Source organism: Thamnophis sirtalis, unplaced genomic scaffold, assembly GCF_051295495.1.
Source record: "Thamnophis sirtalis isolate CommonGarterSnake01/CBP01778 unplaced genomic scaffold, rThaSir2_p1.2 scaffold_1, whole genome shotgun sequence".
NCBI lineage: Eukaryota > Metazoa > Chordata > Lepidosauria > Squamata > Natricidae > Thamnophis > Thamnophis sirtalis.
Genome location: NW_028261381.1, coordinates 72,475,362 through 72,502,040, shown reverse-complemented (window position 1 = coordinate 72,502,040; position 26,679 = coordinate 72,475,362). Strand labels below are relative to the sequence as shown.

General features: G+C 36.5%; 1 protein-coding gene across 1 annotated transcript in view; it reads left to right on the top strand.

Moving 5' to 3' along the window:
* Positions 1–26,679, top strand: part of LRP5 (LDL receptor related protein 5) — a 116,439-nt gene that overhangs the window by 38,012 nt on the left and 51,748 nt on the right. The window contains exons 3-7 of the mRNA XM_014054430.2: positions 5,895–6,092; positions 7,947–8,143; positions 10,442–10,573; positions 23,751–24,147; positions 25,178–25,349. Coding sequence (XP_013909905.2) covers positions 5,895–6,092; positions 7,947–8,143; positions 10,442–10,573; positions 23,751–24,147; positions 25,178–25,349 — 1,096 coding nt within the window. The remainder of the gene's footprint in view (positions 1–5,894; positions 6,093–7,946; positions 8,144–10,441; positions 10,574–23,750; positions 24,148–25,177; positions 25,350–26,679) is intronic.

Genomic DNA, 26,679 nt, shown 5'->3' with positions numbered 1-26,679 from the left:
CTGATGTGAGCTGCTATATGGAAAATAGAATTTTGGAGTCTTTGCAAAGACCTGTGTAAGACATTAGTTACATAGAAGTAGATTGATTTAGTTGACAAACTTTAGAACGAAATTTTTTTTAAATAATAGTTCTGCAAATGCTAGAGCATTCACAAAAACAGAATAGACTAGAAAGCAGGAGATCTTGAATTCTAGTCCTGGTTTAGCTATGAAAGCCAGCTGAGTGAGCTTGGGTCAGCCACTTTCTCTCAGCCCAAGGATTGTTGTAAGGAAAATAAGAGGAAGAAGGTGTGTTCCATGCTGTCTTGGGTTATTTGTAAAAAAAAAAAAAAGTAAAAGCAGGATATAAATTAATAAAATAAAATAAATAAAATTCTAGTATTTGTGGTTTGAGGATGGGGTATTCTGTGATATATTCTGGTTCTTTTATGTACATCCTATATCCTGTTACTAAATTTTGAGCAGTTCATCTAAATATTTATAATAATAAAAAGCAGTGACATGCTTTTATTCTTACAATTGGTTTTATTGAGTATTTAGGCTACGCTTGGAGGGTTGTTGATTGAGATATAATGAAACAAGTATGTTACCTTGTCATACTTTCCCTGCTCCCTTAATCTAACAAATTCCATTGCACCAAGCTGTTTCATGGAAGTGTATTAATGAAGTATGCAGTGTGCTTCTAATTTTTTCATCTTTGCATTGATATATTTTTTTATTTACCTTATTGTCTTTTGCTTTGCATACATTTTATGTATTTAAGTACAGAAATGTGGAAAAATTTAGCAAAAATTCCAGAGGATATATGAAGTATGGGAAGCCCGAATCATATTTGAAAGTTGATCACTTTGTGTTCCTTTCAGGCAACATTTGAATGTGTTTCTTTTAAGAAAATCCATTTATAATGGTAGTTGGTTGTGCATCATTTACTTGCCAATTCTCTTGTGGAACTTGTTTGTTGCTTTTCTTGGTGAGGGAAGGGGAAGAGGAATAATAGTGGCTTGAGGTCTGTCCTTGTGGAATTAACTCTTCCAGCAGCTGCATTCCTTGTCTGTCTTTGTGGCATCCATCCCACCGCCTCTTTTTCTTTTCCCAGTTCACTTCTTACCTTGGTTGTAAAAGGCCCCTTAGTGTTTTTTCTGCACAATTTGAATTTGAGGAGATGCCAGTCTTTTTAAGCAGCTTACTTTTCTGAAATTGCTCCAGAGGCTTTCTGACTTATTTTTAATATGCAGGTTACTTTGGCAAGTTTGGTATATAGTTTCTTTAGCATTTGCTGGCATTATTGCTCTGTGTTCCTTGTAATTGTATTTCCATTATAAAATAATACTGTTTTCATTTTGAATCATTCAATTTGCCTGGAAAACTTTAATTATAGCGGATGCAGAGTTTGTATAGGTTATTTTGTATTGGAGGTTTTTTTTCCCCTTGGCAAAGTTTCATCTTAACTATGAATACTTCAATATGTTTATCTAACATCCTATTCTACATTTTTTTAAGTGATGGCATCTTAGGCTAGTTTTGGCTACAACTTTATAGCAATTGTTGAGTATCTAGGCAGTTTTTGTGAATTCTGGCCTGAAAGAGAATAAAAACAGTGCTGAAGTAGGCCTTTTCTCTTTCCTTTCTCTCCCCCACCCCAATTTTTCTCCAAATAATAGAAGGAGGGGAGTGGAAACTACAGTTGTTGATAAGAATATAAGAATCTGATGAAAACAAAGCAATGAACTGAGGTGCAAATGGCTGCAATTATTGCTGTGAAGTGTAGAGGCCTTTGTAGATTAGTTTGAAGATTAGCTGCTATGTAGGAAGGCGATTGGAATCCTCTTGCAATGCCTAAAAATCCCTCCTTCCCTCCCTCCTTATTTAATTTCCTTCCTCCCTTCTTTACAGGTACCTCTTTCACTTATCCCATCTCTAACCTCCTCTTCCTCAGAAATGGCTATGCCTACATCTAGTTATGATATTTATGTGTGAGACTAATTTGTGTACATATGTGAGAGAGCATGTTCTGTATACAGCATGTAGATAAGATTATGTTTAATAAATGAGGCACTTTTTATTTGAAAATTATACTTCTGGTAATGTTAGGAGTTTTGTTCAGTTATGTTTGATTCTCAGAAACTGCCTGGATAAAACTCTGCAGTTTTCTTGGCAAGGTTTTTCAGAAGTGGTTCGCACAAGGAAATTGTTAATACTGTATTTCAGTACTGTAATTATAAAGCTGAGCATGGCATACATAATTAAAACTTTATTAAATATGGGGTAATACAGAATGATTGGAGCCATGCTTAGAGATATTGGAGCGGAGGAAATTTGTAGCTTGTATGGCCATGGGTTCCACTCAAAAAGTTACCTCTTAGTCTGGATTCTTAATATTGTACTGTAAATTTAATCAACCACAATCAGTGAATTAGCCACACAATCCAGTTTGAACACGATATTGGTTGGATTTGCACAGTAAATTAAGTCAGAACCAAACTAAACCACACAATGACTTAATGCATTATCTGACAAAGCTCTTGACTTATGGCAAGGAGATATATTAATTTGCTTAATCTAAAGTACATCAACTACAGAAGTGTACAATCTGGGCTCTCCTAATATGCTTGACTGCAATTCCCATTGGTATGTATTTAGATATTTAGGAGCAGTTGCTGTAATCAACATCAGAGAATCATATTTCACAAGGAAAATCATGTTGGGAATTTAAGTATACATCTTTAAAAGATTATTATGATACTTTTCAAGTAACTCTATTCATATCATAATAACCACAAATTATGCTGAATTGGCAGAGAGTATTAAAATCTAAAGCCGTTAGAGCAATAGCATTTTTTCCTGATATTGAGAAATTTATATATAGTTTACAAATACATATATTAATAAAATAAATATATGAAATGGGTTATTAGAAAAGTCAGGACATTATCTGGTTAAAGACTTAACTGGGAATCCATCTCTGCTGATTTTTTTTGTTTTTGAAGAATTGGTGACAAATTTCAGCTGAATCAGGTTTCATCATTCCTTCTTAATTTTTTTAAATTTCAGCAATCAAACCCTTTAGCAGTATTTGAAGAACGGTATATGCATTGTTTAAATTCAGGGAATTCTCTTTAGTTTTGTAATACGCTTCTGTACTTAATATTATTGGCACTGAAAAGAAGGGGGGGGGAAAGTCCAAGAATAAGTAATAAAATAATATGGGAAGAGGAAATGGAAGCTAAGACAGTGAGTTACATTGGAATTCTTTATGGCATAAATTCTATTTAAATCTACTTTGGAGAATTAGAACAACAAAGTTGGAAGGGACCTTGGAGGTCTTATAGTTTAACCCGCTGCTCGGGCAGGAAACCTATATCATTTCAGACAAATGGTTGCCAATCTCTTCTTAAAAACTTCCAGTGTTGGAGCAACCACAACTTCTGGAGGCAAGTTGTTCCACTGATTAATTGTTTTAACTGTCAGGAAATTTCTCCTTCATTCTAGGTTGCTTCTCTTCTTAATTAGTTTCCATCCATTGCTTCTTGTTCGGCCCTTAGTTGTTTTGGAGAATAGCTTGACTCTCTCTTCTTTGTGGCAACCCCTGAGATATTGGAACACTGCTATCATGTCACCCTTAGTCCTTCTTTTCATTAAATTGATCGTAACCAAACATGTAGATGTTAATACCTATCATTAACATTACATATGAACCAAAATCTTCCTGTACAGATTGGTAGGGAATATGTTGCTATCAGAGGCCTTGCTATTGTCAGTTTAGTTCCTCATTCTGGGCAAATATTTTTGAAATTGCTGAACAATCTTTGGAAATCAACTATATCGTACATTTATTTTCTGTATTTTTCAATATAACAAATTAATGTATTTTTCTTTCACTTTACAGATTTATTGTTGCAAAACCTTAGAAAATTCAAATATTTTTGTTTGTATCAAATATTTTTGAAAGTTTGGGAAATAGTATTGGCTAAAAGAAAAACAACAAAACAGAACCCTGATGAATCTCTTTGTTAAATATTGTTTTATTCAAGTTTTGTAATCATTTTTATCAACAAAAACCACTCATAATAGATCATATTTTTTTGTGAGAGAATCTGTACATCTATATCCATATATCTTTCTGACCAAAATATTAGCTATGTATTTTTAAAGTCTTTATACCTGTCCTTTCTCTCTCTCATTCTCTGCTTTTTCATATTTGTGTTTTGTATCTTATTTTTATATTCTCTTGAAGTTCCGTTAATGTTCAGCTTTGCATTTTTAAAAAATCCCCAAAAGTGCAAATAGGTAGCTGCCTGAAGAAGAAAAAAGTCATAAACTTAACAAATGAATAAAATTAATTATAGATCTATGCACATTATTGATTTCCTCAGCAGTTCTAGTTTTACTGTGCATGTGCAGCTAATCTGAGAAGGTCTTTCTGAATGATGACTGAATTCTGGCAAAAACAGCCATGCAGTTGAAGCTGCTTTGTGAATTATTTACATAGCTCTAATAAATAATACATAGTACTATTGGTCATATATCCTAAAGCAGGGGTGTCAAACTCTATTTCATTGAGGGCCGCATCAGGGTTGTATTTGACCTTGGGGTGCGTGTGTGGAGCCAGGGTGTCCATGGCCAGCTTGATGTCACTCATGTCGGGATGACTAAGGTGGCCCAAGCGCTCTGCCAGTGAAAACAGGCTCCAGTTTCTGGATGCAACGTCCTCCTGCAATCCTCTGCCAGTGAACACAAAGTTTGAGAGGGCCGCGTATGGCCCACCTGAGCTCCGTTTTTGCTGCAGAGTCACCACAGGCCGCTTCTTCACTGTTTCCAGGGCAGGTCTGTGGGCCAGAACTGAGGACCCTGTGGGATGGATGCAGCCCACGGGCTTTGAATTTGATACCCCTGTCCTAAAGGGTCATTATAGTTATTCATTATTTCTCTATTCTTTGACGACAAGAAGTTATCTAAGTAATACTCCGTTTCCTTGATGATTAATAGCCAGACACTCATGGTCACTAGGAATACAATAACAACAGTTTTCCAGAGTGGTTGGTTGCCAATCATTTTCTAACCTTCTGAGAGTACTTGGTTAACTTTTAAACCTCCAGGGCCTTAAATAGTTTATCTTAAAAGAGCATGTCCTTCCATTTCTATTTCTCCAAATACCAAGGCCAACTTCTGAAGCACTTCTTGATTTATCAGTGCCAAAGAAAAGAAGTAGATGACTACAAAGACAGGGTGGTGTTGGCATTCCGCTTCAGAACCACGTTGACTTTAAGGCATGGTTTCGGTTAACTGGTTTTAGTCCTTTACGATCTATGTGTTACTTAATTTCAGCTGTATGTGTCACAGTGTATTTCACCCAATTATTCATTTTGTTATATGCTGTTATTATCATTGTTGTGCTTCATTTTATTCATCTCTTTACTCTTGCAAAAGCTGGGTGTAAGTCATTAATTCAAAAATTGATAAATTACCTCTACTCAGATCAATAGTAGAATCATTCTTTTTTTTAAATGGCACTTCTTATTTTAATTTGCTGCAAACGGTTACTTTATCTAAAAAGTTGTACAGGGTATGTGTAGCTGTAAAGTTTTTGCTGACAGATCATAATAGAGCCCAAGGGGCTCCACCAGTTGAGATAAAGAGTCCTTGTTCCAGCAAGTAATGAAAAGACTTGTTTTAATTGAACTGTACAGGAAACAAAAGAATACATTTTTAGAGACAGTTAACTAAGGTGGGGAAAAATTTTAAAATAACAAAGTTATGTTTTGCTTTTAAAGAAATGTTTGATATCTGTTGACACATAAACTTGATTTCAAGGAAATTCACAAAAATTTCTTCATTTCAGGAAAGTTTCTATTCTGTTTTTGTAATTGTAATTGGATTTTTTTATTTATTTCTAGATACATGTATTGGACAGATTGGGGCGAAACACCTAGAATAGAGCGTGCTGGAATGGACAGCAGTTTTCGGAAAATAATCGTGGATTCTGACATTTATTGGCCCAATGGACTCACAATAGATCTCAGTGAACAAAAGCTTTATTGGGCTGATGCAAAGTTGAGCTTCATTCACAGAGCAAATCTGGACGGCTCTTTCAGGTAGGGGTGGTGTGTGTATGCAGATCTGAGTGCATGTAACCATATGCAAATACATTTAATATTGCTTAGGTGCTTTCTATTTAAACTTATCCGCTGCTAATGTATTTTCGGGCAACAAAGATTATCAACCTTGCATCACCAATTGCCCTTGAATATTTTGATAGGTGTCTGGCAGTTCATTATTTGTTCCTTTTTCATTCTACATGCTTCCATGTCTCCTTTACGTATGCTTGCTGTTAATTCATGTTTCCTCGTGCCTCCCTTTTCACCCCATGATGATAGCTCATCCTTCATGGACATGGTAACATTGAATTATCTATATCAGTGTTTCTTAACCTTGGCGACTTTAAGTCCCGTGGACTTCAACTCCCAGAATCCCCCAGCCAGCTATTCTGGGAGTTGAAGTCCACGGGACTTAAAGTCGCCAAGGTTGAGAAACACTGATCTATATTGTTCAAAAGCACCTATGAATGAAGTATGTATGTCAACTGTACATAGAGAAAATGGGGACACACAAATGCATATGTTGCATAGCTGTGTATATACAAGCAGAGAGAGAGAAACTACTACCTGGTTATTCTTTTCTTTTCCAGGGTGTTTGGAAAAATTCAATCTGCAGAATTATAGCAGATTCTCTTAAACTTCTGTGATTTGTTTTGTTGGGATCCTTAATGTCACTGTCAAATAAAAGAAGACATTTTCTGTGATCAAGCAATAGCATCAGTAACATATAAAAATAATAACACAAATATGGATTGTACATTGTATAGTCTGTGTAAAATTCATATTCTTGTGCTGTTATTGTAATTTTGCTTTAATTTTGTGCAACTTTAATCCAAACAGAGGGATACATGTTTTTCTACAATACGCTCTGTAAACAACAAAACATCCTAAATGTTGCTCAATGCTATTTCAACATTGTTTGCTATTTTAAAGAAAGGAAAATATCCTTTTTCCTATAAAGAAATGTATTTGTAGTGTAAAAATCCAATTAGCATGTTCGGTCAAAATGCTTTATGTTCTGAATGATTAAAAAATGAACTCATTTTGCTCCCCATAAATGCTTTCTTTGAAAGCTTAAGTTACAGCCCAGATTCAAGAAATACAAATAAGTACTATTGGAACATACATATCTCCTGCTATGACGAAGTTGTTCTAGTGATAACAAATTTAGTTTCAGAATGTTAATCAATGTTCCTCATGTACATTGTTGTCATTTAAGATAAAATATTCCAGCAGTCTCATTTTTTCTCTCCTCTTCACTCATGACTTGTGGTTGGACATTGTGCAATGGATATTTGTGTTTTGTGCACAACATAATTCCTTAGCTTTTTGTATCTTATTATAGATGTTTAAAATTATTTTGGTGCAGTAATGGAATATATGAATATGATATTTTTATGCCCGAATGACCTTTAGTTTTTATAGTACTACATAAAATTAAACTTCAAAGAAATTATGTACACTACAAATATTGCCACTGTGAACTGACTTGGTAGCAATATAACGTGTTTTCTATTGTGAATGTTAGATTAAAATTGCTGGAACAGACTCCTGTGTGATGAACTTTCACTTTGAAAACTCAGAACGAGATAGTATTTTTAAAAAAATTTCAGAGCAACATATTTTATGGTAATTGTGGTTCCAGTTTGCAGGCATAGTATTTTTTGAAATGATTCAGAAGAAAGTGTTTTGGTCAGGTATGAACAAGACCCATTCCACATACATTGAATTACTGCTGTTTATGGAAGTCAATGTTATTTTATTTAAATTTTGACATCTTGTCTTTCTGTATTAATTTGTGAAGTAGTTTTTATAATCACTTTGGAAAATATTCTTTCTTCTACAAACTAGGCAAAAAGTGGTGGAAGGTAGTCTCACTCATCCATTTGCCCTGACATTGGCTGGGGACACCCTGTACTGGACGGATTGGCAGACGCGTTCCATTCATGCCTGCAACAAGAAAGCTGGAGAGAATAAGAGAGAAATAATAAATTCTCTTTATTCACCAATGGACATCCAAGTTTTGAGCCCTGAAAGACAGCCGTATTGTATGTTTTCTGTTTCTTTTTCTCTCACATTAGGGATAAGTGGGATTTTTAATCTAACGCCCATTACTTCAGAGAAGAAAATACAGATATATTATTTATGCAATGCAGGCCTCTGCCCTACTATAATTATTAACAAGCAACTGGTATGCTAGGCTGTTATTTGATTGTGACAGGAGGTTCAGTCCTAAATGCCATGGCTTAGGTTCTTAACCTGATTGCTGTTTAATAAAGTTTGTTACCATCATATTTACATAAGATGTGGATTGCAGAACAGAATCACAAACTCTTTCAAAGGAATCCTGTAGATTTTTCACCTTGCAGTAACTTCTCTGAGCTGATTTGCCTTGCCTCAGTGGAAGTTTGTAAGACAGAATTTCTCTGATTGTCAGTGATGTGGCTGTTGCCTTAATGTTAAAGAAGCTCAACCAGCTAGAGCATAATAATTGAATAGAAGTGCCAAGGAAGGAGGCTTGGGATTCCAATTCTGTGTAGTCCATAAGTTACTCTCATTAATATTATACCTAATTCTCACTTGGATGCCACAGATCTCTGAACAATGTATCAGACTGAATAGTTGAACACTTTCCAAGACTTAAATGAGATCATCATTAACTGGTTGTGCGTATCATTCATAGCGCAATGCAAATTTGGTTAAAAAGCAGGCCATAGTAATGCAAATTCTTTGCTGAGATGCCCTTTTTGCCTGCTTATTGAAACAGGCTTTCATTTAGAAATGTTAAAATTCAGAATTTCTCAGGCACATGTACGTATGTTAAATACTTTAAATCAGTTATTTTAAGGACTGATTTTTCCATTAGTATCTTGTTAATAGCATGTATTTTGTAATAGTATTTTGTAATACTGTTACAAAAACGTTAACGATGCTTTGCAGTAAGAAAAATAACTTGGAGGAAGGCGTGGCAGAGAGGAAGATACCTCATTATTTCTCATGGATTAAGCTTTTAATCAACAGGAAAAATCTGTGGAAAAAAAATAAAAAGCAGATTGTATGCTTTGATTGAATTCTTTAGCCATAGGATTTCCAAACAAAATTGTGCATACTAAATATTAGAAACATAACATAATGTAACACATAAATGTAGTTTTATCCTAAAGTTGAGTACTATCTCACTTAAGAGAGCATTGAGGCCTAAGTCTACTATTGAAAATCTCGGAGGCGGTTTGGCTTCAGCTCTGAAGAGCTGTGGCTAAGAAAAAGGATAGATGGGTAGTAAATATTCACGGAGTAAAGAGAGGCATTTAAAAGCTGCTTTAGCTGAGAAACAGGTGCAAAGCTTCAGTAGATGTCATTGGGTATGTGCCCTGATAGAGTTTGTCCTTGCGTTCCAGATGACGCTATGTGGTGCTTTCGGAATTCCTAACATTTCTGTCAGCTGAGAGCACGTCCCACCCCTGGGTCACAATATTTCTGGACAGTAGTGAGGAAAGCCTGGCACACTGGGAAATACTATCTGTTAGAAATAGTTCAGATAATGCTGTCTCTTGATTCAACTGGATTTGGCTGCCATTGCGCCAAGTGTTTGTACTGTATTAACTGATTGTGGATCATATATAGAGCTATCATGCTTTTGAATGATTACACATACACACCACTTTAAATTGTCATGCTCTTTTTTTGATGCCAGAATCAAAACAGATTACATATTGGGATGGAGAAGAACAAAAAAACAGAACACAAGGATCCTAAGTTTTTAGGTTTGCTTGTGAGATAGACAAGTGAATTTGTATGCCTTCCAAATTCCACTAGCTATAATAAATATAAATATAAATATTTAGACTATGTATAGCCAACATAATTGACTGGGACACAGCTGAATGTAGAAAATACTAAGAAGTTGTTACTATTGTTGCAGGGTGAGATATACAGAAAAGTATGAACTGATGAAACAAATAACAATTGTTCAGGTTCAACCTGCGCTGTAACTATAACAACAGTCCAAATAGAAATAAACATGCAGCATCCAGTTGTCCCTTAACATTTTTTAATACTTCTGAAACTATTATTGAATCCCCAACTGCGTTTTAGCAGTTTGAGATACTGTCGTGTGAAAAGGTACTTTTTTCAGGACAGTTTTATGTTTATTGATACTTTCCTAAAGTAGTGAGGAGCAACATTAAATGTCTGTCTTGTAGTCAATTATCTTTTAGTGCCTGACTGAATTTATGAGGAAACATAAAGTGTGATTGTCTTCTTTAGGGATCTAAGTTTACGTTCTGTGTTACCAGAAAATAAAGTAAAAAATGTGCATGATTTCCTTTCTTCTCTTATTTTTCAAGTTCACACACCCTGTGAGGAAAATAACGGTGGTTGTTCACATCTGTGCCTGTTGTCCCCAAAAGAACCCTTTTATAGTTGTACCTGTCCTACTGGAGTCCAACTACAAGAAGATGGAAAAACCTGCAAAGCAGGTAAGGAAGTCTTTACCTTATCACTACTTGGCTTAACAAGTCTATTGAGACTCACAATTCAGTCCTTGTGATCTTACTTCAGCTTTGTTTCACAAATCCACAAAAGTTGTAAATGTGAGAATTGATCATAAAATTATTTTTATATCAGTTTCAAAAATGCAACAGTTTCAGTTACCCTGAGGTAGGATGGGCGGCCAATAAATTTTATAGCTCAATAAAATAAATAAACAGTTGTTAAACAAGGACCATCTGTGGTGACTTTCCTCTTAGTTTTTTCTTCTCTTCTCCTGAATCCCCCAACCAGTTCCCTCCATGCTTCTTATTTTATAGGTTATTTGCCTATTTATTAATCATCTCCTTCAGAGGCCCTCAAGACTGATGAGTCTATGTCAATTAATTCAGGTTCATTTTATAGTACAAAGCCCCATACTAATGAATATATAAACATGCAAGGGAAGAGAGAACTTATATCTTCTGGGAAGGTATTCTTTAGCTTTGTAGAGGCTGCTTCTGTAACGTACCAGTGGATGGATAACCACTTCAGATATCCATCTTAAAATATTAATGTATGATTCCGACTAGGCCTTTTTATTGCATATTTTATGGCAGAAATGCAAGAATTAGAGAATTTTACAAGTGAATGCTCCACAAAAAAACCAAGTCAGGCTTGGTTGTGAACACATTTACTGAACACTGTTTATCATGTGACCATATTTGAAGAGGCTGGAATGTTTGGGAGAAGGAGAATCAGCAGCATACACCTTACTGGCTCTGACTTCCTGCTTGATTGCATGCAAATCTGGGTTTATAATTTTCTGTGCATTTATTCTGCCTCTACATTCTTTCACGTAGTGGAGTGAACTCCTGTTACTTATCCCAGCTTCTCCCAACCTAGCAGTTCGAAAGCATTTAAAAATTCAAGTAGAAAAAAAAGGAACCACCTTTGGTGGGAAGATAATAGCATTCTGTGCGTCTTTGGCATTTAGTCATGCCGGCCATATGACCACGGAGACGCCTTTGGAGAGTGCTGGCTCTTCAGCTCTGAAACGGAGATGAGCACGCCCCCTAGAGTTGGGAACGACTAGCATATATGTGTGAGGAAAACCTTTACCTTTTACATTCTTTCATGCAATTACATGCATGTGACCTTATATGTGCATGTTTGTTTAGCTTGGCCTGAGGTCTTGTTCAATCCAAGTTTATGTCAGAGAAGTAAAGAGTTTGCCCATAATAGAAAGTTATTATAATTTAGTTATGATTTACAATGATATGTGAAACTGCTCCCAGAAGGTAATCTTTTTTTTTTTTTTGAACAACCACAAATTGAAACCATGCTAATTGGGCTTTATAGCAATAGCACTTAGATTTATATAGGCTTCACAATGCTTTACAGCCCGCTCTAAGCAATTTACAGAGTCAGCATATTGTCCCCGACAATTAGGGTCCTCATTTTACTGACCTCAGAAGGAGGGAAATCTGAGTCAACCTTGAGCCTGTCAGGATTGAACTCCTGGCAGTGGGAAGAGTTAGCCTGTAATATTTCATTCTAACTACTACACCATTATGGCTCTTTTATAAATCTTGATTTGTTCTAATGATGGCATGTCTGAACCTAGAGCCTGACATGTCCTGATATCTTTTGAGTGATGGTAGAATGGAGAACGTTGTGAAGTCATCATATAAATCATGATTATTTTGCTCACCTGCAACACTGATTCTGGTATACATAACAAATTATGGCTAAAGTGTATTGTGGGATAACAATATGAATAATCTCTGCCAAAAATAGTCTGAGGTGGAGCTTACATCTTCATAATGTTAGCTCGTCGTCATGTCAGGACTGATGTATGTATGTATGTATGTATGTATGTATGTATAGATGTATAGATGTATAGATGTATAGATGTATAGATGTATAGATGTATAGATGTATAGATGTATAGATGTATAGATGTATAGATGTATAGATGTATAGATGTATAGATGTATAGATGTACAGATCTATATCCGTAAGAGAGAACTCAAGTACTTCAGAAACTTCAGAAGGAAGACATTTGTATTAGATGATATTACGATTTTTTAAAATTAAAATCTATTTCAAATATGTTATTTTGTCTTCTGAAAAGAAAGATGGAAATTCATGGCAGAAAACATAATTATTAAAATAAAATATGTACCTTTATTGAAAGCCATTTGATTATACAAAATACATTTTAAGTAAGTTGTTAGTAATATTTTGCTTGTTTTTATTATGCTGTAGAATCCAGCCATGAAACATTTAATAACAATGAATCGTATAGATGCACTTAGTCTAGAGATCTTTGGGCAGCAAATGATGGGGGGCATTGCCCACCACATTTCTCCCTCCCCCCTTTTTTTTGCCTCTTCTCCACCACTTGTTGCTCTTGTTTCATGTCTATGTGGACAATGCTGGAAATTGAATTTGTATCTGGAAGAAAGCAAGGGCAGGGTTTTCCCCCCATTATTCTGTCTGCTGCAATTGTGTTATTGATGTGCTTCCTAAGGTATTGAAAGCACAGGGGTTTTTTTCTCCTCCCCTTAAAAAAAAAGCCCCGCTTTTCACAGCTTTAGAAACCCTTGATGAATGCTCAGAACAAGCCTTTCAGAAGACTCATATTGACCTTGTGTTTCTGGCAATGGGAAATAGCCCCAGTGGGCAGTTAGTACTTTGGCTAAGGGCACAGAAATGAGTGACTGTTTAAGTGGTATTTGCACCTTTCTATTGTTGAGCTAGACATTCTTTCAGCCCTTTTTATCAAAAGGGTAGAAAGTGGGATGGGAACAGGAAGTCTGGTTTTGCATAAGAATATGTAGCTTTTTGGTTCACTTTTATGGATTATTTCTTTCCCAAGCTCTGCATCTTTTGTGGGTTCTCTGCCTTATGCCAACATCCATGTGCTTTGACTCTTGGTCTTATTAATTAACTCATTGGTGGCCAAGGACTTTTAATATATTACTCAGGAGGAATTTAACTTGCTTTAGTATATCCACTTTTGATATTTTCTCAGGAATTGTGTTCTTCAGATTAATACTTTGCATGCATAGAGAATGTCTGAATTTTTCCTCAAATAATTTTGGGTGCATCTAGATAGAAACGAGGTCATTAGCGACCATAATGTGCCTTTAATTTTTTTTTAAATTCAGAGCTGCTGGTTTGATTGTGAGAGTATTATTTTCTCCTTAAACCCATTTCTCCTGATTTTAAATTCTCCCTCGAAGTTTTTTAAATGTAGTATATTTTATTATGGCTGCAGTATAGAATAGAATCTCTGTGATATTTTCTCCTATTAAATTAATGCATTGCTATTCTTCCATTTTTTACTTCACTAATGTGAATATGTATCATATTATAAATGTATAAATGCCAATTACATAATGACATATAATTTTTGAGCACATATAGTTTCTTTAGTGATAATATGGCAAAAAAAGCTATGTATATATTAGCCATCTGTTAATTGTAAAATAGAATATATGTAGTTATGAGGTGTTATATAACATTTTCTAAAGGAAAAAGTTACAATTTTAACTGAGAGTCACATTGTGAATTAACCAGACTGTCCAGATGATTTATGTTTTCTACCCCAAAATGTAATAAAAATAAAAATGTGCATTAAGTGGCAAGGGACTCATACAGACACAAATATTCATTCCACATAAATTGTGTTAGTTTGAATTTGCTTGTCTAACAATAAATATTGAGTAGTTTGTTTATAAAATGCCTGCTTGTTTTTTCAACTAGATGGAACTATTTAACATTACAAATTAGTTTTAAAATCCTATTTACAACCCTTTACAAAAAAATTTAAATATCCCTCAGTTATAAGATTTTTAACAATGGTAACAACTATCTAGGTGTCTATTATAAATATGCATAGGAAACTTCTGCAATATTTTCATGATTGTATCATAATAATTGGATTTCTCAAAGTGTGGAACAAAGTCATTTCAAAAAGAATTATTTTTTAATGGCAATATTCCTTGGCATTCAATTTTTTTCTGATAAACACTATAGTGGCACATATAATACAGTTAATTCTAGTGAAATGAAACTTTGTCCAGTTATCTTCTTTCTATAGGTTCCTATCTTTCCTCTGTGCAGAGCTGTGGATGAACAATTGATACAATATCAAATAATTTGTAAAGGTTATACATAACCCTGTTCATTGTTTTGCATGGTTGGTCAGAGTAACTAGTAAGCTCTTCTCCCCCCCTCCACCTCTCATGACCTATAAAATATTTTTCTTCTACTATTAGTGATAGAAAATTAAGTAAATGAGGCTCATGGATTTATGGCTTTAAAAATGATTTAGTGTTAATACACTTCTGAGTATAATTCAGTACTGAAGAGGCAAATAGATGATAGCTTTACATTAATTGCTTTCCAAAGGTAGCAATGGTAGTGGTAGTTGCTAGTTTTAGACTTTGCTAAACCTATTCCCCTTCCCAAGGGTCTGCTAGTAAAAAGATGCTTGTAAGAAGTTAGTCTTCTTTGTTGGGAGAGGGAGGGAAAGAGAAGAATGGAAAGGAATATCTACAATAGACCATTGTTATAGTCTGATTAATAGAAGGACTAATGAGAAAGGAATAATACTGCATTTTCTGCATTCGCAAAAGCTGTCTACATTTGTTTAGGTTGGATGACTAAACTGGAGCATTTGTTACTATATTATAGGTGCCTTGTCACTTGTCAAACTCAGAGAGAGCTAAAGGGAAAATGACAAACAGCTCTTGTCTGCTTTGCTGCTGTCAGTTCTGATTGGAGATAATTTTGCCAATAGACTGCAGCTGCCATTTCCAGAGTAGAAAGATGGTTTTGTAATCACAGGGGTGCAAAGCAACAATATTGGAAGGCAGTATACTAGTATAGTAATTTAAAACTCACAGATGAAAGGGAATCCTACCTTGGTTATAAACCTTGACACAGAGAGACATGCACAGAGTGCCATATTCCCTCACCATCTCTATTTTGCTTTCTGCCTGGTTTTTCATTAACTACAGAAAGAGAATATAGCATTCAGGGTCTGAGGATAAATAGACCAACACTTATGCATTGTGGCCAGTTTTCCTTTCAAATTCAGTTACCCTTAGCAGGTGTTTGTAAAATGCTAATTAAAAGGCATATGCTTCTATGGATATTAGTTTTGTCCAAAGATATGAAAAGCTCTGGGGAATGGAAAAAGAAAACAAGGTAATTTAATAATATTAAAGAGAATAAAGGATTGTACTACTAAAAACTATTATTATATGATTAAGGGAAATTAGGTTCTTTAATTCCCCCTTTTAAAAGTAATGACATTTATGCAATTTTTCTTGCTTGTTGAATGAATCGTCATATTTATTGCTTTCCCTTCCCTCTTTTTGGACAGATAGCTGCTGGCTGATGTAGACAGACTTTTTTTAAAAAAGCCAGTAAGAATACATGTGCTGCCTTAAATAGTGCTTTGGATTCCAATGCTGGCCAAGGAAGGAATTTTCCAGGGCCAAGTAAGATTGGCTGATGAACCTCAACTTTGGGAGATTTATTATTTTTTCCTTTTGAATGCCATCTGAGGAATGGCTGCTTGTACTGCTTGTATAATATGATGGGGAATAATATTTAGGGGCAATTTTGTAGGCAGTGAATTGACTGTGCCATTGAGTTTTGAACAGTTAGCCTTAGCTGTACCATCTCAGTTGTGTAGAGCAGGTGTGGCCTCTTTAAGACCTGTGGAATATAACTTCCAGAATTCTGGGAGTTGTTGGCTCAGGAATTTTGGGAGTTGAAGTCCACAGGTCACAAAGGAGCCATAATTGTCCACCCCTGTGTTAGAATACAACCCCCCCTCCCAATGTCTCTGAATACGGCAGCCTCCAGATGTTTGATGGTATTTCAGATCTCAGAGTTCCCACTCAGCTAGAATTATCCCCTGTTGTAAAGAATTCAGTGCTTAAAAGGAAAATATATATCACATTGACGTTTTGGGATTTACTAACAGGTCTGGTTAGAATAGGATGAGCCTACTAATGCCTACTCTGGTAACTAATGAAAGTTGTAGTATTACCATACTATTGTTTTGAAAACACTTTAGTCGATATGTATGGTGTAAAAGCCAGTGGTGAATTATGAAATTATTACAGTAAGCACAAAAAGTATGGCATTTTGGGAACGTTTTCCCCAAATTTTTTAGTTTCAGTTCTCTCTCCCCCCTTTTTTTTTGGGGGGGGGAATCATGAGAAACTTTGCAATTCTATGAGAGTCCTGGTAGACAATCACTTAAATATGAGCCAGCAGTGTGTTGCAGCAGCCAAAAAAGCCAATGCATTCCTAGATTGCATTAACAAAGGGATAGAAAGAATCAAGGTCACATGAAGTATTTAGTACCGATCTGTAAGACCTTGGCAAGACCACACTTGAAATACTGCATCCAGTTTTGGTCACCACAATATAAATAGATATTGAGACTCTTGAAAGAGTACAAAGAGCAACAAAGATGATTAGTGGGCTGGAGGCTAAAACATATGAAGAAATGGTTGCAAGATTTGGTATGACTAGTCTAGTGAAAAGAAGCACTAGAGATGACATGATACCAGTGTTTCAATATTTGAGGGACTACCACAAAGAAGCAGGGGGGGTGTCAACCTATTTTCCAAAGTACCAGAAGGGAAGACAAAAAACAATGAATGGAAATTAATCAAGGAGAGTAGCAACCTAGTATTTAGAAGAAATTGCCTAACGGTGAGAACAATTAACCAGGGGAATGACTTGACTTCAGAAGTTGTGGGTGCTCTATCACTGGAGACTTTTAAGAAGAGACTGGACAGCCACTTGTCTGAAATACTATAGGGTCTCCTGCTTGAAAAGGGAGTTGGACTAGAAGACTTACAAGGTCCCTTCCAACTCTGTTATTCTGTTATTTATTCATTCCATATATCTTTCCTTTCTACTACTATTTTCTTGGCTAAATTTGTATTCAATGAAAACTGATTAATTCAACATTGTGGTGTATTTGCAAGCCATCTTAGAAAGATTTTTATTTTGTTTTATGTTCAAGTATGTTTAAATAAGACACCAGAGCTGGGCTGTTTATTAATAATGCAGTTTGTTTGGTTTAATTTAATGATAGGAATCAACTGGCCCTGCAAAGTTCAGGCAGTTCGAGACTACAGACCAGGCCATCTTGTGGCCATAAATGGACAAATATCCAGGAGCTCAGATTATTATCTAATACTGTGTGAATCTAGTCAATTGTGGTATATTCAGCAAAGCATAGTTTAGCAAATCATAGCTTTGTATGGTGGATGAATTAAGTGAAATAAGATTGTGCCCTACATCCTATTCAAATGAAACCGAATGCATGTATAGCAGCTATGCCAGAGCGTAATCCTTTGCAAATGGTGTAACAATACCTACTGCTTTTAACAAGGCAGGGCCATCATTTAAATGCCAGTCAGCATAAATATAGAATCATGGAGTTAAAAGAAGAAAACTAACCTGTCTGAAGAGTTGACATGCTGCTTGCTTTCCCCTTTTTTATTTAAATACTTTTAAAAAAACAAACGAGTAGTCCCCTAATGTTGGATATGTATTTAGTTGAGCCATTCTGGTACCCATAGTTAAATAAAGCACCATCTGTCTGGTCCACTGAAAATTGCAAACAGATATCCATACATTCTTGGATTGCGTGCTGGTAGTTGAAAAGTATTTTCCCTCCAAACTAGACTTTTGGCTTTTGGAGGGAGAGAGGGAGGAAGGAGTGATATTCATTTCACAAAACTTGTTTTATGGTGAAACAATTTTTTTCAGTACTTCATTAGCTGCTGAGGACAGTTGTGTTTCTCCTTGTGAGGTCTTGATGTCTCTCTGTCATAGCAACAGTGGTGCTGTTGTTGGTTTGGTTGAGCCACCTGGACTTCACAAAGTTATGAGATTATACTCAAGTTTAGAGAGCTTAGGTGGCCATGGCACAGCCGGGGGATATTTTAGGCAGTGCAGACAGCCCAGGGTCTGTAAAAGGAACTTGGCAGCCGTTATCTGGTATGTGGGCTATAAATTGCACATTCCTCCATTGCATTTTAGAGAGTATTGTACACATTTCTTAACTAGCAATTAGGCTATATTCTTACCCATGTTTTCTTAATTCAAAATCTACTCCTGGGGTGAATGTATGGCTACACTTTGATTTGTTGATGGTTGGAGCAAGTTCATCAGATCTGTTAGGTACTTTTTAAATCTGTTCCTGCTCCTGCCAGTCCTCTCTTCCTGGCTCTTGAGCAACCCATAGTCACGCTGGTTGGAAATTAAGAAAAATGAAGTAAGTTTTGCACATTTGTAGGACTTATGCGTGGGAAAGTTCTTTATAGTTTTGTTTGATAGCCCATAAGGTTGTCAAGCTGAACAGAGGTAAGATCATTTTCTATGCAATTTTCCTGGTTATCTTTTGGTTTTAAATTCCTGGGCAGTTTTATTCATGTGGTTTTATTTTTGTTTTATAACCAGTTTTTAATTATTGTCAAGCTGCCATAGTGATCTCAGAGAATCAAAAAGCAATATTGTGGGGTGGGAATGCAAAGGAGAAGAACCACCATAACAGAGAACTTCCCATTCCCAATCACTGAAGCTGGTCCAAAAGTAGCATGGTCAATGCTATCGAAAGCTGCTGAGAGGTCCAGGAAGGCCATAATGGTTGCACCATCCCTGCTCTGAGCCTTCCAAAGGTTATCAAGAAGTGTGGCCAGTGCTGTCTCAGTGTTGTACCCCAGCCTGAACCTAGACTGAAAAGAATCCAAATAATCTGCTTCATACAAGGGCCTTTGTAGCTGTGCATCAGGAATCCTCTCAACAGCCTTCTTTTAAAAGGGAACATTGGAAACTGAGCAAAAGTTGCCCAATACTATTGGATACAAAGATCGCCCCTTGAGAAGGGCCTCACCACCACTTCCTTTGGGGAGGGTGATATCATCCTCTCCTGCAAAGAGTCACTAACCATCACTTGTGCCCAATCACATTCCACTTGATTTGAAAGTGGATTTAAAAATAACAGACTACAAGAATGACATGGGGAAAATGCTATACTGGATATAGAAATAAAATATCCTGATGTCTTAATAATTAAAAGAAATAATAAAGTAAAAGTGTTACCTGGGCAGCTTTCCTAAACTAAATTTACAAAAGACTCTTGCTAAAATTTTGAAGGATTTTATGGGAAAGGACAATGAAAATGAAAAGAAATCTATTTCTAGGACACTATTTGATGGAAATAAAAATCAAAATTGTTAAAAGTAGTTAGTATAAAGTTGGTTTATTTGACCAAGGTTAAAATAGATAGATTTTATAGAAGTCCTAAATAAACTTTTGCCAACCCCCACATCCAATGACAAGATTTTAAAAATTTGTTTATGGGTAAGATATAGGACAGTGATGGGCAACCTTTTTGGCGTGGTGTGTCAAAAATCGGCAAAAAATCGAGCATAACTCGCGTTGTGTGTCACTTCGACAAAAACATAAGACTCTCTGTGCCGGCCTGACTGGAGAGAGGCGCGCACTGTTCCGGCGCTCCTCTCCTGCGGGTCCTCCCTCGCTGCGCTGATGACGTGTGTGCGCACAGCACACACGCCTTACCAGCAGCCCCTGCACTCAGAAAGGGGCGGCGGTGATACAGTAAGTGAGTGTGGGTGGGGGAGATCACACGTCCCGCCCCCCCGTTCCTCCAGCACAGATTCTTTCATCCTCGGCGGCCATGCAGGAGCCAAGGATGAATCACATGAAATCCTGTGCGTGTCACCCCAAATGGCTACGCGTGTCAGCACTGACACGCGTGTCATAGGTTCGCCATCACTGATATAGGAAGAAGAGATAATTTGTTGTATTTTAGGAGAAGGTGATATGTTACTAAAATATTTATATTCATTGCTAAGAAAGGGTAAAGTCATTTCTTTATATATTTCTTTTCTTTCTCTTTGCTATATTATTTTCCCTCCTATTTTCCCCTTACTGTGCTTTCTATTATTCTTTTATTTATTTTTACTTTGTATTAGTTCTTTCTTTTAATTGTAGTGTTTAGTAAAATTGTTGTAATGTAGCTGTAAAAATGTTGTAATATAGCTGTACCCTTTCCTAAGAAACAATCTGGCAGGTAATCCCAGGAAAAGACATGCCTTCAAGATGCTGCAGACAAGTACCATGTTGATAATCCTGTTTGCAATCTTTTTACAACTATCAGTAGGAAACTGAAATTGAAATGCTACATGCAACTATCCTTAATAAACTATTAACTATATATAAAAGTGCTTATGAAGAGCTATAGCAGAAGACACTGTCTTGGTAAAAAGTTACGTAGTGCAGCATAAAGCAGAACATTGGATTCAGACCAAAATTCATTCTTCATTTCTTTTATAAATATGGAATTATGGGCTGATGTTTGATCTACCCATGCAAAACAATGACATAATTTGGAGACTTACCTACACCAGTCAAAATCTTGCAGTAAGATAAAAAGCTCACCTCTGAGTAGAAAAATGACTGAACAGGGAGCAAGCAAGCTTGAACTAGGCAGGAAGAGAGAGGCAGAGGCAATTCTTGCTTGCAATGGCTTCAGAAACATTCAAATGTGGAAATTGTCCATGTGCCCTGAAATGTATTATCTGTCATAATAAGGACAGCCATAACCCAACAGAGCAGCTTTCTGGCAATCAGTTAAGAGCCATGAGGGTAGGAAAAAGAGCAGCTAAGATCACAATTGTTGCTGATTAAGTATTAATCTGATATTAACTTCAGGAACAATGACTAAATAAGTTGCACCTTGAAGAATTAATTCAGGCCAGTCCTTTCCTATGATCTAGACCAGCAGTCCTCAACTTTTTCTTCACCACGGACCCTCTTTAAATATCTTTCATGACCATGGATCATGGCCACAGAGACCCAAGATTTAAATCATAACATTTGTTTCAATCATTTACAGAATCCCTGTGATGACATTATGCCTCTCCCCCCCCACTCCCCCCCCCAGTGGTTTGTAGACCACAGGTTGAGAACCACTGGTCTAGACTAATACTGTATAAATAAGTTAACAAAGCATAACAAAATAATGAAATAATAAGTAGGCATACTAATGCAAGAAAAGCAAATATGTCAAGAAACAGGTTTATGCCTACAAAGAATACTGAAAGAAAAGAACAGGATGTTCTGAAAGTGGTGTTTGGAAAAAAGAGAACTGACCAAGATGTAGGTAGTGCTTTTCCTGTGCATTTAAAGAGGATGTTGTCTGGGACCTACCTGGAAGGAGTAAAGGGGACAAGTAAAACCAGACATGAAAGATTTAAAGATGTCAGAACCAGACCTAACTTTTGAGAGGGCACAGTACTCTGATACTTTGAAGAGCAGGTTCTGGAAATGCTTTATGAAGGTGCTTTTCTCATATAGCAGGAATATTTTCCCTCAGGTTCATAAAAATCCTTTCACTGTGAACATTCATGCCCAGTACTAGCAAAGGAAGGCAAACATTTTAAAACTTTTTCTTGAAACATTTTTTTCTATGCATCTTTATTTATTTTAATAAGAACAATCTTCACGTATTCAGCTACACCATATAGCAGCTACAGATCCCACTCTCATTGTTTAAAATTGTATTGTTTAATTTGTCTCGATAGTAGAATATTTAGTACAATTCAGATGTCATTAAACTTATATGAGTCCTCCAATATTCTAGGTCTAGGTCAGTGGTGGCGAACCTGTGGCGCATATGCCAGAGATGGCACGCAGAGCCCTCTCTGTGGGCACACATGGCATCGCCCTAGCTCTGTTTCAGGTCTCTGCCATGCCTGTACACGCGCCTCTCACCAGCCAGCTGGTCTTTGGGTCTCTGCCATGCATGTGCAGGGCACATGCGTGCATGCGCCCAAGCTTTGAAGTTGGGTGGGGCGTGCACTTTGGGCACTTGGTGCCTAAAAAGGTTAGCCATCACTGTTCTAGGTTGTCAAAAATGGGGGGAAAAGTGGGATGTGAAGAAAATTCAGATACATAGCCAATTAGCCTGAATAATCAACTGCAAGTAGGGATCTAGACTGAAATTGGGCTTTGATCCTAGTTTTAGCAATAGTGTGCAACTTTATTCAACATTTTAAGTTTAGTTTTTCTAATAGCTACTTCCTATCCTCTGAGAGTTTGGCCATGGTTAGTGGTTCATTAAAGATGTCATCTTCATAGATGATGCTAAAAAATCAATTTTAAAGAGAATACTAGGATTACAGTGGCTGCTATCAATGCTTTTATACAAATCTACAATGAAATATGCACAGTTCTGTTCAGCCTCATAAACATATTAGAAGTTTCTGTCTTATGGCTACTATTTAGGATTTAGTTAGAAGAAGAAATATAATACAAGAAACAGGCACTGAAGGCATTAGAGGTTTGCATCATGTTCAGAGAACACTGCCTTTAGGACAATGCGTATAGTATTTTTAAAGAATTTGATGACTCAGTGTTATTTTGGTGTTTGACTATAGGTAGACTGCAAAATGTGAATTAATGGCTTTTCATCCTCATACTTCATAACCTCAATAAGAGACATGTCTACTGTGTGTTAATTCATACCCTGGATGACTGTGCCAGAAGTATCTGTTGCCCCTTACATTCCAATTCCAGAAACAGATGGGCTCCTCAAGCAGCTCTGTATGCATACCTCTGTTTTCCAGTTCATCTTTTTCATTATCTTACCCAGTCCTGTCTTGCTTTTTGGACATATAAATACAAGTGCTGCCTTTGCCTGGTGCATCTTCCATAATTGGAGAGGCATTGCAATTGGTGATGGGGATTGATATGACTATTCCTGTGAACTGCAAGATCAGGAATCATGATCTCTCATGACAGAAGCGTCAACTTTGAATACATTGGAAGTGTCTTCATATAGGAGTTGTACTTGGGAAATGTATATTTTTAGTTGTACCAATAGAAGCAGAACTTTCTTTTGTCCACGTTCTTCCTAAAACATTATTGCCATTGGAGAAAAACTTGTGATCTTCCTTCACAATCAGATTGCCTTTTTCTATGCAGTCCATACATATCGTAATGTAAAGTTAATTGGAAAACTAGAAATTGAATTTTGTAAGCAACAATTTAACACTGGCGCAAGGAAAGAACTGTTTACTGGTTCTTTACTGATCACTACTTTTTTCTTAGGTGCTGAGGAAGTCCTCTTGCTAGCTAGAAGAACGGATCTACGAAGAATTTCCCTGGACATGCCGGATTTCACAGATGTTATTCTGCAAATAGACAACATTAGGCATGCTATTGCAATTGACTATGACCCTGTTGAGGGCTACATATATTGGACAGATGATGATGTCAGAGCTATTCGCCGGGCATTTCTTGACGGATCTGGAGCCCAGACTCTAGTAACAACAGAGATAAATCATCCTGATGGCATTGCAGTAGATTGGGTGGGTAGGAATTTGTATTGGACTGATACTGGTACAGATCGGATTGAAGTTACACGATTGAATGGGACCTCGAGAAAGATCCTTATTTCAGAAAACTTAGATGAACCTAGAGCAATAGTGCTCAATCCTGTGATGGGGTAAGTCTTGCAAGTATTTGTTCAGTCTTAAAACAATGGTGGTTGCTCTGCCTTTGCATTTCTATGCAATGGAACATGTTGCAGGTAGTCCTTGTAGAGCAGTGGGGGTGCAGTGGTTCGAATGCAGTATTACAGGCTAATTCTGCTTACTGCCAGCAGTTTGACTCTCACTGGCTCAAGATAAATTCAGCCTTCCATCCTTCCAAGGTCAGTAAAATGAGGAGCCAGATTGTTGGGGGCAATATGCTGACACTAAACGGCTTAGAAAAGTCAGCACAGCACTGAAGCGGTATATAAGTCTAAGTACCATTGCTTAATTTAACAACCACAATTGGGATTGAAATTTCCATTGTAAATTGTTGCAGTCATAAGTCAGATCCAATTTTATAGCAATTTTTTAACAATGGTTGTTAAGCAAATCAGTGCAGTTGTTCAACAAATCATATGATTATTAAGCAAATCCAGCATCCCTAATGATCATTTTCTCCCCCCCCCCCCACTCCCCGGAAATCAGCTAAAAATGATCCAGAACCCAGTTGCCAAGAACCCAAATTGCAACCATGTAACTGTAGGGGTGGTGTGATGGTTGTAAGAGCGAGCATAGGTCATAAGTCACTTTTTCCAAGGCTATTGTGACTTTGAACCTTTGTTAAATGAACAGTTATAAGTCAAGGACCACTTGTACTTTAAAAATATTATCTGTTTCGCCATACCATGTTCTAGTGGCAGTGTAACAGACTATGTTTTCTTAAATGCATGTTCTTTATTAGTATTTAGTAAATTTGGAATACACAAACATCAGCCTATTTATTCTAGATAGCAAAGTTCCTCATTTAAAGTGTTTTTCCTTATAATATTATTATCCTTCTGTAGATCCCACAAACTTGAAATCTTTGAATGAATCTTTCTCTTTACTGCCAGTTCATGGAAAAGCATCTTGCTGAAAAACACATCTAAAAAATGCAATAATGTCTTTGATAGAATTCTTGTGCATCAGAATAACATTGCTGTTCTTCTCTTTCCACAAAAGTTATATGTATTGGACAGACTGGGGCGAAAACCCAAAGATTGAATCTGCTTATCTTGATGGGTCTGAGAGGAAAGTGCTGGTGAATACTTCTCTAGGATGGCCTAATGGTTTGGCATTGGATCTTGAGGAAAGCAAACTTTATTGGGGAGATGCAAAAACTGACAAAATTGAGGTAAGTGAGATATTTCCAGAAAACTACGGTTCAGTTCCAGAGAAAACATCTTGATTTGTTTTCCTGTTTTTTTGGAAACATTGCATTACTAGAGATCATTTCTGAAAGTTTGGGAGAAAAAAAGCTCCAACCCCAGCATAAGAATTTGTATTTCACTTTAAAAGGACCCAGCCTGTCCTGGCTCAACTGAGAACGAATGGTGCCTTTAGTACAGGCAAATACAGAGCCGCACTGTCAGAGGCCAAGAAGTAGAGAAATGTTAGAGCTGGACTATTAAAATAAGTCAATTTATTGAAAGTTAGGTCTGGAATTCATTATCAAATGACAAACATGAAGAAAACTATTTAAAACAAATAATAATATTTTTCAGAATTCCCAGAAGAGGAATTGTATTGCAGCTTAATTCTGTGTGGGTAATTTATGCATCCCGCTGGAAGTATTTTGTGTTATGTTCAAGGCTTGTTGACTTTATACAATAAAAGTAACAAAATCAAGCAAATGATATAATGCAAGTCTTCAGGTTGGGACTGGTAATCTTGAGCATAAGATACTGAAAGGACATATTTCTTTGTGCAGTTACTACAGTGTGACTTCTAAGGCAGAATACTTTTTAAAATGCACCAGAAACTTTAGGATGTGTTGACAGAATAAAAATCCAAATTCAAAGAAACCAGGCAAGATCTGTGGTGGGAATGCTGAAGTTGGCCATTTGCTCTGTGCTCTGACTTACCAACTATACTTCTTAAGCACTGTGTTATTTCCTTGGCAAAAATGTAGAAGAATCTATAATAGGTTGTATAATAATGTACTTCAATTAATTGCATGTTGCATTTTTAGCTGTCCGTTGTTTCAGAAAAACAACCTTTTTGTTCCCTCGAGGGGGAGAAATCTACCCAGCCCCGCTCCCAAGCAGGAAAATACTGCTAGATACATAGAAGTGCGTTCCTTAATTATGTGTGTAAAACTTCACATGGCAGAAACAGCAGTTATTCATTCTTGCCAGAAACGTTCCCATCTGCAGCATTCAGCTGTAGATACAAAGGCCTCAGTCACTTCACAAGCCGTTTATATCCTAAAGAAACCATTTGGCGAGCCTTGTCAAACGTTGCGTGACAACAGCCTTTGGGGCTTTCATTGCAAATTTGGCACCCTGTGGTAACATTGTTCCCAGCTCTTAAAAGTTTTTTTTCCTAACTTGGTTTGGCAGCATGTTTGAAAGGTGGGAGAGAGAGGAGAGAGAGCAAAAAAATGTAGCAGATTTTAGAGAGATATATGGGGAAAGTATCTTGGATTCAGGAGGTGCAGCTGATTTGAAGGGAATGACGCAAAA